Here is a 17,180-nt window from a genome sequence, read left to right on the forward strand (position 1 = left end):
CATTACTGGATTGTGAAGAGTATATCGAAACTAACGAGTATATTTAAACAATCTTCATTATTCATATGGGAAGAAAAGTATCGATATTGCATCCATCGCTGATGTCGAAAGTAGTCTATACTAATTGTAGGCATAAATAGAAGAATGAGAATAGAATTTGTGTCATTACAAGTATGTAAAGACGGTTAATTATTGATGATATTTCCATTATCGCTGTTTAAAATGGAGTATCGATACGGTTATCGTTACTAGACTCCGAATAATATTGATATTGAAATAGTTACTGGTATCGCGAGAAAAAGTATGGATACTACACTTATTACTCATATCGAAGAGGAGATTCGGTACTAAATTTACTACGGCCATCGAAAGAAGAATATCAGCACCCAGCAATACAGGATGGAAGTGAAATAACCTAGAAAACCTATATTACGTTTTGTGATTAATTGCACGGTTAAGAAAGGTAACAAAATGTTACTTTTAAAACTTCAGTGTTGAAAATGGGAAAGGCATTTAGGCTTATAGTTACATTATTATTAGAATTTCCTCTATATCCGCTTCATGTTCTAACAAACGAATGACTTTAGATCCATGTTGTCAAACATCTTGACTAAAAAGCTACTGTACGTAATGACGCTCTGTTATAAAAATCAGTAGATAGTATATACCACAAGAGTCCACAGAATTTCACGCACGGTGCATCGGATCCTTGGCTCTTGGAAACCACTGCTTTAGAGACCACCCTTGTTTAAGGCCATTTGTTTAGAAACCATGTAAAAACCCATAAAACAAATGTAAGTTTTACCTTTATTTAAGAACCACCCCTCTCCCCGACCACCGACCAGCCATTGAATACCGGTTTTGCTATTTTTAGCCCTTTATGAGAACAGATTTCAGAATTGAAATTTTACGGTTCAGTAGTTTAACGCATTATCCCCTTCAGACCTGAAATTATATTAAACAAAATTGAAAAAAAAAAAAACTGATCACATAATCATTCTGGGGATCCAAAATTTCCAAATCAAGTCTTCACAGAAAATCAAAATTTGGGGACAATTTTGACCCCTGGGGCCCCAAAATTTTAAATTTTATTTTTAATTTAGGTTTAGAAATGTTTTAAAAATAATATTCTCCATTTATATCACAATGAATTTTTCAAAATATTTAAAAGTATCGAAGACATTCCAAAAAAGAAACACTATAATGTACATCAGGCCTGAAAGGGTTAAATAAATTCTGAGAACTTGAGTGAAGTACTGTGCTGTATCTTCTAAAGTAAAAATTAAATTGTCAACGTTAAGTATTCCTGTTGAATGTCCGATTCTTCAATCCTCTATCTAAGGAATATTGGAATGTGTAGCTAAAAAGAGGTTGTTGTTAATAGTTGCGGCCGCTACACACAGCCTACATGGCCTGACCACGGATTATCTGTATCGTATTTTGCTCCTTTATTTAACACTTTCATTTCTTCTGGCATTGTGTAAAGTTATATATTATTTTAATGTACCGAAGTACATATGATATTTCGTATGTACTTCGGTACATTAAAATAAATATATATGATATGCGTAAATCACTTTGTGATTTAAGACGGCGCTTATTCCGTCGGATCCCGGCCAACTAGTCACTCATAACGAGTGCACCTCAGCACATATGTCCTACGTTCATAGACATCTATGACATAGTGCAGAGGGCGGCCACTAGAGGGAACCCAAGAGTTGGAACTTAAACTGAGACGATTCTGTCCGACGCCGGGGTGGGTAGCCGGTGTGGCTTAGTGGATAAAGCATCAGCACGTACAGCTGAAAACCCGGGTTCAAATCCCGGCGCCGGAGAAAATTTTTCTCCGTTCCATTACTCTTTCATCGTATTGTGTAAAGTTGTTACAAGTAAAAAAACATATTCAACAAAATGAGAAGCGTATTATTGTTGGAGGATCGAGTCAAAGTGATTTACGAAAGTGAGAGTGATTTATCTGGAAGAAAAGTAGTGCAAAAATTTAAATGTGACAATACTCGCATTAATTTAGCTTTAAGTACAAAGAGAAAAACTATAACGCATTGGAATTCAACATCAGTATTTTGAAGGATAGTGTAATTGTTACTGTCTGGTCGACTATCCGAAGACAAGTCTGAACCTCACAAGTGATACTAAGAAGGCACCGCTTATGAGGTAACTAGGCCAGGAAATAATGGGGTAGAGTGGCCAGGTCCTTTCCCCCTTCATTGCATGCATCGCCGACTAGCTACATATTATACTAATCATACTTCAGATGTATAGGCCTACAAACAATTGGAGTTACGCAACAACAGACCAAGCGTCAAAAACCTGTTTCGAGATATTGATCATTGAAATAAATCTGTTTTTGTTATAAAACATTTTAAGCAAGAAGTATTATAACATTCATACTATTAGCCACCGACGTCGCTCAGCCGGTTAAGGCGCTTGCCTGCCGGCCTGAAATTGCGCTCGGGCGCGGGTTCGATCCTCGCTTGGGCTGATTACCTGGTTGGGTTTTTTCCGAAGTTTTCCCCAACCGTAAGGTGAATGCCTGGTAATCTGTGGCGAATCCTCGGCCTCATCTCGCCAAATACCATTTCGCTATCACCAATCTCATCGACGCTAAATAATCTCGTATTGATACAGCGTCGTTAAATAACCAACTAAAAAAATAAATAAATAAATTCGTACTATTACAAAAAATAGCACAAATAATACCAAAAAAAAGCTAACCGATTTTTAATAAGAGATCAGCGGTTGAATTAATATATCAAAGCAAAATAAATAAATGAATTTTATGCAGTAAACGAATTTTTGCTTATAAATAGCAGCAAAATTCAGATATCGCATTCTTGACTTTTTCCGAGTTAAATTAGCCTGCCATCAACATATTTGTGCAAATATCTCTCTTTTTTTCAAATTGTCGGTTGGTCTATTATTGCGTAACTCCGTCCAGTGCTCTTCCTTTGATATACAGATGTGGACAAATTATTAGACTAAATCGTTTTTCTTGGAATATTAATTCGTCATATCAACAATCAGTATAATTCACAGAGTCTCTATTGTTGTAAATATGATTGTTTACATCTTTCGGTATATTTTTCCAATGGTTAAGTATATTTTGTCTGGCTGTATTGGTACTACTGGTGTTTTAATTATATACTGTAGGAGGTATTCAACAGTCTGTTCTCCCATGGCCTGCAAGAAGACCGGACATGAACGAAACTGAAAATCTGTGATCTATACTGAAGAAGAAAGTGAATAAGAAGAGGCTTACAACAAAACATGGACTCATTTAAGCACTGTCTGATATCTGGCTAAATGATGGTTATATTCAAAGAAAGTGTCAAACTTTGGTTTCCAGTATCCCTGACAAAATCAACGTGTTAATAAAGAATAAGGGAATGTTCACAAAATATTAGTAACCTCCAAACTCCATTTTATGATCATTATTTCTGTGCAAAATACATTTTTGTTCATTATTTCTGCCGATAAATACAGCGTTGTTGCACATATGATTAATTTAGTCTAATAATTTGTCCACGTCTGTATATCGTGAAGTGAGATGTACTCCCTGATAATAGATGTACATATCAGCCAGAACCTCAATCAGAGACATGATAGCCTAGAGAGAATTAAATTGTAAGAAAATATATAATAAAATATCACAGAATTCAATTTATGATTTTTTAAAGCGGAAATAATGATTTAGAAGATAAAATTCTGTTCACAACATATATATATATATATATATATATATATATATATATATATATATATATATATACAGTTGTTTAACTCATTATCTGTGTAAAAAAAATAACTCCACCTATTGAGACCCCTCTAAGGGACCAATTTTACATGAAATTACCAGTGATCGTTTCATACAGGTTTCACTTTATATTTGTATTCGAAAAAATTATTTATAAAGATAAAAAGATCCTTCTGTAGTACGTAAACATTAATGAAAACGATCTACATTTATATTTGATTCTTGTTGTTGCAATGCGGTCTAACCTCTTTGCTCAGAAGTCTTCTTTAATTAAATAAAGGAAGTAGATTAGACTATTCTGTGCATTTTTATAAAGACTCGGAAATACGTCCTCTATCAGGCCGGTAGTGCAGTTCAGAATCTTTTCATCAGTGTCTCCGTTCAGCTCTCATTGTGTGTACCTGACGAGAAGCGCAATCGATCGCCATTTCCTTTCGTTTTGTAGACTACACTACTCTCTACACGGGCTTAAACCTCTTTCCTACTGGTATTACGATATTGTTACGAAGAAACTAATAATTTGTCTTAAAACTTATCTTCTCGTTACATTCATTTTTACGCTCTCATAGATAGTAATTACGATATCGCAAGAAATCAACTTATGGATCTGCACAGAATTACAAGCTTTCAGCATCTCTGGCACATGAATACTTTTGAACACGCATTCGGTTTGTCTACGTGTCTTTTAGAGATTAACAACGAGCGAGAATGCAAGACTAACAGCGCCCGCAAAGCCGAAAACCCGCACGACAGTATTTCCTGTCGTTGACTGCTAGCAAGCAAACGTTCAAAACATCGGGATTTCGGGAGTGATCAACTCTCGAACGTCAAGCAGTCTTGAATCGTCACAGTTGTTTGTATCAGACTGAACTTTTCTCTGTTTTGGCAACTGTAGTAATCCGTTTCCCAATCTTTACTTAATTACTAGGCTCTTACTATTATTATTATTATTATTATTATTATTATTATTATTATTATTATTATTATTATTATTATTATTATTATTATTCTTTTTCGTATGTTTGAGAACAAATTTTAATTAAAACAGAATGTTTTATTTAAGTCTATGTTTTATGTTTCTTAGAAATTCAAATTTATTTTAGATTTTTTTATTTATATAACCATAGGTAATATCTGATAGTAGAACCAGAACATTTTGATAACTGTGATACTGTTTTCTTTTGTCTTTTTGTATCAATTAAACATTTCTAATGCTATTTCAATTATGTATGTTGTTCAAAGTTACGAAATCTTTCCATGTCGACTAAATGCTATTTCGAGAATGATGAGCGAGACTCGAAGCGCACAAGAGTTACGAGATGAGACTCGAAAGACAAGTGCAACGAACACAGCGAGCGAGAGCGGCAGTTAGTTTCGTTCATCTCTAATGTCCATCTATCCGTTTACAGCGATTTCTCAAAATTTATTGGTTACATTTCGTTTATATTCAATATACGAGTGGCTCAAAAGTCACTACCCGTTATTGAACTTAGATTATATTTTAATCTCCCCATAGATTTCAAATTACCCGCCCTTCACTTTCATATTACAATTAGTTACTAATGTAAACACTAGAGTGAATTGCTATATAATCATTCAATCATCTGTCAGTAAAATATAATATTATCATTCGATCTCCCTTTTTTTATGGGTATTGACTTTTGGGGCACCCTGCATAACGAGTTAGTTCATCAGTGAATGATGCACATGGAATATGATAATTCTTAGCAAATATTAGAAAGTCTATTTGGAATCAAAAATACACAATGATGTTCAAGTTCAAGAATAGTCAGAGAATTTTTTTAGTATTTTTTTTAGTGTATATAATGAACTGAGAAATGAGACAGACTACTTATTATTGACGGGAAAATGTTTATCTAAGATAAATAAATTACTGCATATAGGGTATTTCTACTTTTCGTTGTGAATTATTTGAAAAGAATTCAACCTTTAAAATGCCATGATTTCTTTTACCATCTTAGCAATTTAAAAAATCGACAGATGCATAGCTTCACTACACTGCATATATTTTACGTAGAACTACGTGTGGGTACGATCAGCTGTCGACAGGCGCATAGTTGCTTTACTATACTCCATATCTTTATGTAGAAGACGGACACAAGGAAAACAAGGTAAACACAAGGAGAACAAGGTGAAGACAAGAAGAATAAGGGAAAGAGAAGGGAAGACGAGGACAGCAAGGGGAATACAACAAAAACAATGGGAAGACAAGGAAAGCAAGGGAACTATAAGGTGAACAAGGGGAATAAAAGGAGAATAAGGAAATACAAGGAGGATGATAAGGAGAACAAAAGGAAGGCAAGGACAAGGGAAATATAACGAAAACAAGGGGAATGCAAAGAGGAAGAGAATACGATAAGGGGACGATAAGAATAATTACAGTTCGATAAGGCGATCAAGTAGAAGAAAAGATAAACAAGAAGAAGACAAGGGGAGAAAGAGAATACGAGGAGAACAAGGGGAAGCCAAGGAGAATAAGATATAGGTAGGCTAATAGAAGGAGAATAAAGGAAGACAAGAAGCAAAGGGTAATTACGAGGAGCGGAGGCTACCTTTTCATGTGACGGTAAATTCTCAATTTACCCCGCCCCTTCCCATGCGTAGTAACGAAAAGAACTTAATTCGAAGTCAAAAGCAAAAATTGAGCATAACGATTAAGATAGTTTTGATGATGTGTGAAAGTTATGGTCGTAGGTTGAAATCCCGCTTTGGGTAAGAATGTTATTCTTTCGGTGTAAAGTCTTGTGTTGCCTCAGAGAGTCTTTTGAAGTTGCGCTACTCTGTGCTACCAACTGCAACTGCTTGTAGGACAAATAACCCCAAATTTTTACAAGGGTGAAATGATTGTATATACAGTTCGCATTTCACGAGAAGATCCGAGCAAGGAATGCGACTTTTTCCCCCACTCTTATAACCTTTTCCTGACAATGAACCGGCCGGCCATTGATGAGCCTTGTATGTCCCAGCCGGCCAATGATATCACTCCCATTCACCTGCTCCTTCAAGAACGCTCTCCTCTTATCCCGCAAGGATCATACTCCCCTCGCAGGGATCCTCTCGTGAAATTTGGACAGTATATATATATATATATATATATATATATATATATATATATATATATATATATATGCATTGTACATATATATGACTGATATTAACTCTAATAATTTTCGAGCACATTATTATCCTGAAGGGGGAAGGATAATCCTAGCGCTATGTTCATCCGAGAGAACTCTAGTGCTAATCTCAAACTAGGTGCATTTCCAACCTACGCCCCCTGACTACACTAAGGTTCGCTTAATATCCAGGTTTCTAACATGCAACCCTACTCACTTCTAGACAATCTCCCTCCGTAGTTCACCAGACAGCTGCTGGAAAATGCTATGGAGAACCTTGAGAAAAACCCCAACTTCGACCTTGTCCGCTTACAATAAAAAATTCCAGGCCAGACCGGGACTCGAACTTCAAGCACGTTACATTCTATAATTATCGTGCATTAATAGCTGTGACTTTAATGTAGTGTATTACAGAAAATGATTGAAGTGCGTAAAAGTATAACGCAACGCCCTGTATACCAAATTGAAGTGCGTAAAAGTATAATGCAACGCCCTATGTATCAAAGAATGCTCACTGGATCTGAGAATGAATAACAGCCTTGCAGGTAAAACTCTTTGCATAAAACTTAATGAGTCTAACGATGGAGTGTATACATAAAAGTTACGTAATAATGAGATCCCCAGTTTTAATGGGGGACGCCAGACATTTCGGCACAGAAACACCGTTTACAGACAGTGTTAATAATGAAGCAGGAACGAGCTGTTCATCCTCGTGCTGGATTCAAGGCATCGCATTAACTGTACCCGAGCGGCTTAAAAACAAATGCCAGACGTTGTCCTTAGTAACGTTTAACGCTTAAACTGTAATTTCTCTACATACAAAACAATCTTTTACTTCCATCACTAGAGGCCATTGACTTGTTCTAGCAGAATTATGCATCTGGGTTATGTCTACTCAAGAAAATTGGACAAGTGTAATTCTCGTACATATTTCTTAATGAGAATAAATTTATGACTCGGGCTATTTATTATTATTATTATTATTATTATTATTATTATTATTATTATTATTATTATTATTATTATTATTATTATTAACTAGCCCTGAAGTGGTTGTATCTTTCGTAGTGCAACTATACTTAGTGTCGGGTGAATAGATAGAAGAGAAACCGCAACGCGGCATTATGGCTCTCCCTCGAGTCGCTCGTAGATTTCGATTCCGCAGCGAACTTGCTATCGGTAGTATGTCGCACGGTATCGATGATTTCAAGTAATTAATGTAAAATATGACTAAATGTAAGCAGTTAAAATATTATTTATTGACCCCAATTAAGAAAGGAGAGATTTAGCTGCGTAGCTCAGGCAACAGACGCGTTTCACTGCTGATACGGAGCTACGCTGAGTTGTAGGTTCGATTCCCGCATGAACTGATTACCGGTTGGATTCTCTCAGATGGTTTCCTCAACCGTAATGCGAATGCCAGGTAATGTATGGCAAATCCTCGCCTATCTCGCCACATATCATCTGTTTATCATCAATTTTATCGACGATAAATAACCTAGTAGTTGATACAGCGTTGTTAAATAAGCAACTAAAATAAAAAGAAAGAATCTGTAGGCCTAATAGTCTGCCTTCTTGTTCCTAACATTTGTCGTATCCGTTTAAGAAGTGACGCATCATTTGATGCAGTTGCCATTAAGAAATACAGGCGATGTTTCGTCGGATAATATTTTTCACTTTTTCTAGGATATGTGGACTATTTTTGTTTTACAATTCCCCAGCGGTAAAAGTGAAATAAGTTATCTGGGGGGGGGATCGAGACGAAACTAAGACATGTCCGAAAACAGATAGAGATTAGAGTAAATTTTGCCATTCTGCACTTCATATAACATCCTCCAACAAAATTCACGCCTGATTATATGATCATACGGTCGTGGTTCTTGCACCGCCGTAATTTGTAATATGTTATCTTGAATAGCTTCGTAACAATTCATACAGAACTTTCCTACATAAGCTGACAATGCGATTTGTAAGAGAATTTTCCAAGCAATGTTTAATTTCGTCAGTTTTTCTCGGTCAGCAAAGTATGTAAGTATGTCGTATTCTTCGTTTCTTATCTCTAACAAGTCCTGTCGTTCACCACTGTGTAGTACAGTAACCATGCCTGATCGTGAAACGAGCGGGCCCGGGTTCAAATCCTGGTTGAGACAAGTTACCAGGTTAAGATTTTTCCAGGGTTTTCTCTCAACTCAATAAGAGAAAATGCTGGGTAATTTTCGGCGCTGGTCCCGGACTCATTTCGCTGGCATTATCACCGCCATCTCATTCAGACGCTAGATAACTACAGCAGTGAATAAAGCGTCTTAAAATAACCAATTAGAAGAAACCCATCCTGCCTCGAGGAATTTATTCACAAGTAGTATGATTTTACGACATGTAATGAAAACGCCTTCAAATTATATTGGCCATATTTGGTCACGCATGAGTTTCATACATAAACACATTCAATGCCATGCTACATCTGTGTGCCATTTTATGCTACAATTTATTAACGATCACACGGGCACAATTGTGTCGATTACTTCTACGAAAGACTCAACATGACTCACGTAAGCTAAACTTCTGACGTGTCATTAGCGATACCAAGCTCGCTGCATAAGCGAAATCTATGGACTGGTCGAGAGAAGAGCCAGAATGTCGCGTTGCGGTTTCTCTACTATCTGCCCAGTATTTCGTATTTATCACATTTGTAAATACTTTTATTTTGAGTGTACTTTTATAGGAACTAAATTCTTTCAAGGGATGCCTGCAATAAGAATGCATCTTTAGTCGGGCTTGAACTGAGATATTAAAATGCTCGAGTTATTTTTCGTTCCTCGTATATGAAACATAAAATAATAGTTATTTAGACATATTTTATTTTGTAAGAACATTAGCGAAACGAGAGATCGAGAGGCTTCCGGTTAGAACCCTGCTGCCCTCTATTATTTTTAATTACATCTAATTCCTAATTGTTTCATACAATTAACTATTTAAAAAATAGTTTTGAAGCAATTTAATTCATCTTAATCAGAAACAGTCATTTTAAAAGTAGACCTGTCATTGTTTGAATCCCTTTATTAATCGGCTGAGATTGCTCCCGTGTGGCATCTTGCGGGAAATAATTGACAATCGGCGCAAACAGCTGAAAGTCAGTGTTAAAGATACTTTTCCGCACTAGTGTTAAAAGTACTTTTCTCACGCTTACTTACTTACTTACTTACTTACTTACTTACTTACTTACTTACTTACTTACTTACTTACTTACTTACTTACTGCTTTTAAGGAATCCGCAGGTTTATTGCCGCCCTGACATAAGCCCGCCATTGGTCCCTATCCTGAGCAAGATTAATCCAGTCTCTACAATCATATACCACCTCCCTCAAATCCATTTTAATATTATCCTCCCATCTACGTCTCGGCCTGCCCAAAAGGTCATTTTCCATCCGGCCTCCCAACTAACACCCTATATGCATTTCTGGATTCGCCCATACGTGCTACATGCCCTGCCCATCTCAAACGTCTGGATTTAATGTTCCTAATTATGTCAGATGAAGAATACAATGTGTGCAGTTCTGCGTTGTGTAACTTTCTCCATTCTCCTATAACTTCATTCCTCTTAGTCTCAAATATTTTCCTAAGCACCTTATTCTCGAACATCCTTAACTTCATTTTTAACACGCATATCTAACGTTAAAATATCTACTTTTAGGAATAGCTATCAAAAAAAGTATTTTATTGCACCAGAAGCTAGATAAAGTTGCGAACTTCTAGTACAAATAGGGACATAAAACTGGCTGCGGACTGGGAAGCCCTGAGGTCAATCTAAGGTAACAGCGGAATTTTTCTTTTTGTCATAACTTTCAAAACGGCTTTGGAGTCTACTCAGCCTCCTGTAAAATTGAGTATTAGGTCTTTCCCGGAGGAAAAAGGCATCAGAGCGTAGTGCTGACCACACCACCTCATTCCAGAGGTCGAGATCATGAAAGCTATTACCTCCATCCCCTTATGCGCCTTTATGGTGCCTAAAGTGTATACCTTTATCTTTTATGTCCACTAATCATACCCTGGTTTTTAAATGTGTTTATGCTCGACCATGCCGAAATGTAGTAATTATACAACTGGTGGGAGCCCTTTAATGGACCTCATTAAAGTACACCTATTCATTAAAGTTCAGGTTTTCCACCAATCAGAATGGTGTGTAGCAAAATGAAAGCGCAAGTATAGATTATTCTCGGATATGCAATCGAAAGACAACTAGCGAAACGTCACGGAGGCTGGAAATCCAATACAGTCGCAGAAGTTTATGTTCTGTTACTATAATAAGTAGCGTTAATTGTAAATAATATTCAAATAAATTCAATTTGTCATCTCGTTTTTCAATGTCTAAATCAATTTCCAGGTTATATCAAGATTAATGTTCATTTTACTCTCTATATTATATCAAGGTCAATGACATTTGTTCCTCGGAAAAAATTAATACTTTCGCATCTGCGCACATCTCACAATTTACGAGATATTGCACAAGGTCAATTCCGCTCCCCAGTCAGATAAGAATAATATGAATACTTATGAATAATTTCAAGTTAGAAATATGGTCGAGCATAAAAAGTCGTACGAAACTTGCCTATAATGGTAATTAAGACGCTCGTATGATAATTATGAAACTCGCTTGCGCTCGTTTCATAAACATACTCGCGTCTTAATTACTACCATTATAAGCTCGTTGCATAATGTACTATTTAATAGCCATCTATGTAACTGAACCGCATAATTATATCCATCTTCAGTTTATATTATTATGTAAGTCCAAGAGCTATTAAAGCCATAAATGAAGGAAATGTCAGAGTGTTTCTAAAATCTCTATTATGTTAACGTTAAATCCAAATTAATTCGTTTAGGAGTTTAATGCTAAATTCGCTCGACAGATAACTTCTGCTTTACCGACCCTTTTCTGAAGGATTAATCTTCTCTTGCAGCAGAAAATCGGGACACAGCCACCGAGTGAGAAATTGATTGAGGGCGGCGGTTTGCTCTAAATTTCCACCCACAAATTCCCTGTCTGGCAGAGCTGCAAATCACATTGTGAAATATAAAAGAAAAAGATTCCAGAAACGTGTCTCCAACACTTGCCAGTGTCTATATAAAAAGCTGGTCTTAGCTCTGAATCTTGTTCCACAATGAAAGTGTCGAAACCATTCCTGCAAGTACCGCGGTGTAATATATGTTTCATGTGCGACCAATAAAATTGTGGGCTTCGATTTTTGTACAGTTTATGTAACGATATGTGTCACACAATGGCTTTCCACATCGTCGCTACTGTAGGTTATGCATAGTGTGTTTACGTACAGTAACCTGAAATCGAAATGTTTCTGACGATTACGTATGCCGAAGTATTGATCTGTATGTAATGTCAGGACGAGGTACGAGACGATCAATTCCAAAATGGGTTTACAGTTACTTTTCCAGGTTTAGTTACACTATAAAACCCTTAGTCATAATATCTACTCTTTTTATTTTAGCTGGAATAACTTTCCTTCATTACGTTTGTTATAGGGAGTCTCGGATAATTTCGTGATACTAAGGTTTCGGTGCAAAAATAAGGTTCAAATTTAAAAATAAATGAGCGTTTTTAATGTACGTACATTATTAAGTTTCAGGAAGTTACATGTCGCATTTTTACCTAAAATAAATTCATCCAATAATAGCAAACAAGCAATTATTGCATAAAGAAAAAAGAATTATCACTGTAGAAGGGTTGGTATAATTACGTGATAGTATAAGGGTAATTTCGTGATAGTCCTTAAATTTAAAATATTTAGGAATATTCAATCAAATTTTAAATCCCTCAGTCAGATTTATACCTAAAACCCAAACAATTAAAGTTCTTTCTGCATTTTGAAAGGTATTGATATGTATAATGAAACCATTGATCACAACTGACACACGGAATCCATCTTTCACCATGCTTGTCGTCCTCGAAATTTCCTGAGCAAGAGAAGTTGCGGTTAGCTTTCAGAGAAGATTATTGTTGTGCTAATTATGACGTCATCGAGAACATTCTAAATGTCATTCTATAGTTTTTTTAAATATAATCTGAATGAGCATATTTTTTCCTGAAATTTGATTTATTTTTGTACGGAAGCACTATAGTTATGATTGTTACCATGGTAGCAGTTTTATTGTTGATATAGTATTTTGTCTATTATCAGGTAGTATATCTCACTTGACGATATGTGTCAGAGGAAGAACAATATTGTTTGTATGCATCTGAAATATGACTAGTGTATTATGTAGCTAGTAGACGATGTATGCAATGGAGGGGAGAAAGAAACTGACCAACCTACCCCATCATCTCCTGGTCTAATTGCCTCATATAAGTGATGCCTTCTTGATATCACTTGTGAGGTTCAGATGTGTCTTCGGAATAGTTGACTAAAGAATAACAACAATAGTATTTTGTTAGGCTCCGTGTTATGAAACAATTTTATTGACGAAATCGACATAAAATAAGATATTATTTACAGAAAATGAGAGAATAGAGATCCTGATGATGGTCCGATTTGTTGACAGAAGACGTAGCTAAACAACAAGAGGTATGCACGCTTTTCAAAGGAACTTACTTAAATCGGTCACCTATTTGCCAGTCATCTGTGAGTGGAATATATGCGAAATTCAGAGAATAGGCTATGGACTTTTCAGAGATATAAAAAATATAATTTATGTTAAGAATACTGTATCTTGTTTTATGTTGATTTAATAAATGAAACTGTTTTTATAACACAGGGCCTAACAAAATATATCAACAATAAAATTGTTACCACAGTAACCATAACCATAACCATAGTACTTCCACAGTCTAGTATACACTGTCACGAAGCTTGAGTTGTGAGAGTACTAGGCACAATAGACTGTGCCGGTACTATTTCGCATTGCCTGTAATGAGGCGATATTAGCGATCCTAGTGATTAGCAACTATCTCTGGATGCATATTTACTACGTATTGAGCTTCGTGACTGTATATACTAGACTGTGGTACTTCTGTACGAAATAAAAGAAATATTACATAAAAATATCCTCTTTCAGATAGTTTTGAAACACCTATGATCCCATTTAAAATGTTTCCGATGACGCCATAACTCGCATAATAGTCGCAAAAAATATTTTGCTTCTATAAAAATATTCCTTTCTAAATTGGTTAGACATATCTGATCTTTATGTCCCAAATACACTCTTTCAATTTTAATTGCAATTATGCGTTACTTTTTAAGAAACACCTTGTATGTACTCTGATAAATGACGTAGTAGTTTCAGCATATTGATATTAAAGATCGTTTATTTATTGACCATTCAGTATTAACAACATTAGTTTGTATTCTCTTAATGCAATTATTAAAAAACCGTAGAACAAAAAGTACACGAGAAAGATATTTCTTATTTAGTCTTCATTTTCAAAGAATTAATTAAAAATAATGATTCAGTGCATTTTGTGAAGGAAACAGTTGAGTAAAGGGTAGTGGGGAATAATAGTACGATACGTGAAAAATTAGCTTCATTGTTAAAAGTTGCCTCAGTCATCGTAGTGTGATGTAAGGCCAAAAAATATTCATTGTAGTGTGAGATTTTGGATTTCTATAATTTGTCATAGACGTAGGAACATGTGAGGTATCGAAGTTACGTATGGGCTCCAACAACAAACTGAAATTTGCTGTTAGGTCCGTTACCAAGAGCTGGTATTCATAATTACGGAGCTGATACATAGTTCTGAAGAGTTCCACACTCCTGAATTTATATCAAAAACTAAAAATCAAAAAATCTCTCACAGCACTAAAACGATACCTTTTGAAAATAATCTTATACATGCATAAAATATGAAAAAGTGTATTAACTGTTAACAAAAGGATTCAAATTTCTGTATGTAAAATCGGAATCAGAAAAGTTTCATTTTTTTTTTTTTTTTTTTTTTGGGAAGTAACTTCAGTATGTTTTTATAATCAGTCATTCAAACTTAGTTGCTGTTTAAGTGTATGTTTGAATTCTTTTACTAAATACTGCATAAGTATTTGAAATTTAAACTTAGATTTAATCAATTAATTGAAGATATAATTTTACTGCGGGTATACTTGTTACTTCGTTAGGCTTGTAAAATATTATTTGAGATAAGTTTTATATTATAATCCAATTAAACTCCAACAGACGTTAACGGATACAATCGTGCCTTCGACATTCGTGATTAAAATTCACTCTAAAATATCATCACGTTATTTGTATATAAATGTATAATTCGTAATATTTCATATAATAGAAATATTCAAGAAAACAAAAGGACAATAATAAAAACAACATATTTCATTTATTAATTACTCAAGAGTGTTTGTAATAATATTCAACTCTACTTTTGAAAATTATATTATAAGCACACTTTATTGAAGTTCCTTTTTTTATTTGTGACGTTTCATATCTTTAACATATGTTTATGTGTATTTCAGTTTCAATGCATTTCAATTCACCAACCGACACGCTAAGTCGGCTGTCGAAAGAATCTCAGCATGAAACAAGACAACTAGTGCCACGAAAACATATAGGTAGACACTCCCGCCTTACACATGTTTGTGCGTTTCATTTCGGTGCTAATAAGTTGGTACATAACACAGTCTGGATATCTGATGTTACAGAACTATTTTCCACTTACTTTTCTTGACACCAAACGTAATGTTCAGTTACAAGACATCCCAAGTCGTAACATGCTAGACGACACAAGGTACAACACTCTAAATTTTGTTGTATAGAAAGTGGATAGTTCTCTGTATCCATTTTTTGGTGCCACGCCGAAGTCCTCTCGTTCATTATAGAAACCAAATACAGTGTAAAATAATATAAAACTAATTTTTAATGCACAACACAAATGTTGTAAGAATTTCATGATTCGTATCTGAATTAGGTACATTTATATGAGAAACCGTGCAAATCTGCATTGTATTTTTTCTTTCAATTCGAAGTATGATAAATAAATATTGTTTATTGTTATGAACTATAATGTTACGAACTATAAAATATAATTATTTCAAATAATTGTTTCTCAGTAGTCATAAATGTTGTATTTTATTGCTTAAAAATTGTCGAAAAATGCATTATATTTACAATTGAGGGGCGTTTTCACAAAACTCGTTATCTGCAAAATCTTTTTTTTTTTCAAGAGACCTCTTTTCTAAAATACACAACTGTAGATACCGAATTTTGAAAAATCTCTTTTATTTCAAGATCAATTTACTGATATACTTACCAACTTTAGCTTAATTCTGATAGCACTATTGGATTCTCCTGACCCAAAAACACAAGGATACGCTAAAACCTCAAAATCGGAAAAAATGTAGATAACGAGTTTTGTGAAAACGCCCCTCAATTATGGTTCATAAAATATTATTTTCTTATTCTTGGAGTTTTGTAACTTATTTCTAAACATAGTAGCTTTAAAATTGAGCCGGCAAATTTTTTTATTTTGTTATGTAACTATCAGTATCGGCAAGTTAATATCTATTTTGCTTCCAAAAAAATTCAATTGCACATTAATAATTTAGTATTAAGTTTGTAATATATTTGTTACTTTTTTGTTTAAATTACAATTATAAGAAACAAAAATAAAATTTATACGTCGTAAATGTGATTATTCTCACAATTCTCATTCAATTTTGTTTCTAAAATATCGTTGCTTTCCAGTGTACAATAAAATATGAATATAAAAAAGAATATTTGACCATAGAAGCTTAAAAAATTCTATATATCTGGAATTTTAGAATCTGAATACACAAAATCATTGTTTGTGGAAAGTATTTCATGTAACAGAGGAGTACCCACAACACAGGAATGCAGAATTACAAACGCTTGCAAGTTGATTAACAAACACATGACACTGAATCTCATTAACAACATAAAGAATTTTTATAAGACATTATTCACAGAAATAAAGTAAGAGACGCAATCTAGCTAAGAATATTTAATTACTTTTCAAAGTGTATCTGTTTGTTTACATTATATAACATATGGTAGCATGTTTATAACATTTAAAAGACCTTATTTTAAAATAATAATCAAACAATATTATTTAAACCAGATTTCAATCGCTTAGTTTTCACTAATATATAAGGCCGAGGGGGAGAGGACCAAGGAAATAAGAGGAAGAGTTATTTGTTAGTGTTGCAATGGGTAGTATTAACACTGATCGCAAGTAAGGTAATTAGAGAATAGTGTTCTTTTTGTATTTATTGTTTTTTTTTCCTATTTGCTTTTATTGC

The 17,180-nt window shown here is 34.5% G+C and overlaps 1 protein-coding gene across 1 annotated transcript in view; it reads left to right on the forward strand.

The window, feature by feature from the left end:
• The window catches only part of LOC138695208 (uncharacterized), a 666,755-nt gene that overhangs the window by 524,820 nt on the left and 124,755 nt on the right, over positions 1–17,180 (forward strand). The window contains exon 13 of the mRNA XM_069819668.1: positions 15,378–15,473. Coding sequence (XP_069675769.1) covers positions 15,378–15,473 — 96 coding nt within the window. The remainder of the gene's footprint in view (positions 1–15,377; positions 15,474–17,180) is intronic.

Source organism: Periplaneta americana, chromosome 2 (assembly GCF_040183065.1).
Source record: "Periplaneta americana isolate PAMFEO1 chromosome 2, P.americana_PAMFEO1_priV1, whole genome shotgun sequence".
In the NCBI taxonomy this organism is placed as follows: Eukaryota; Metazoa; Arthropoda; class Insecta; order Blattodea; family Blattidae; genus Periplaneta; species Periplaneta americana.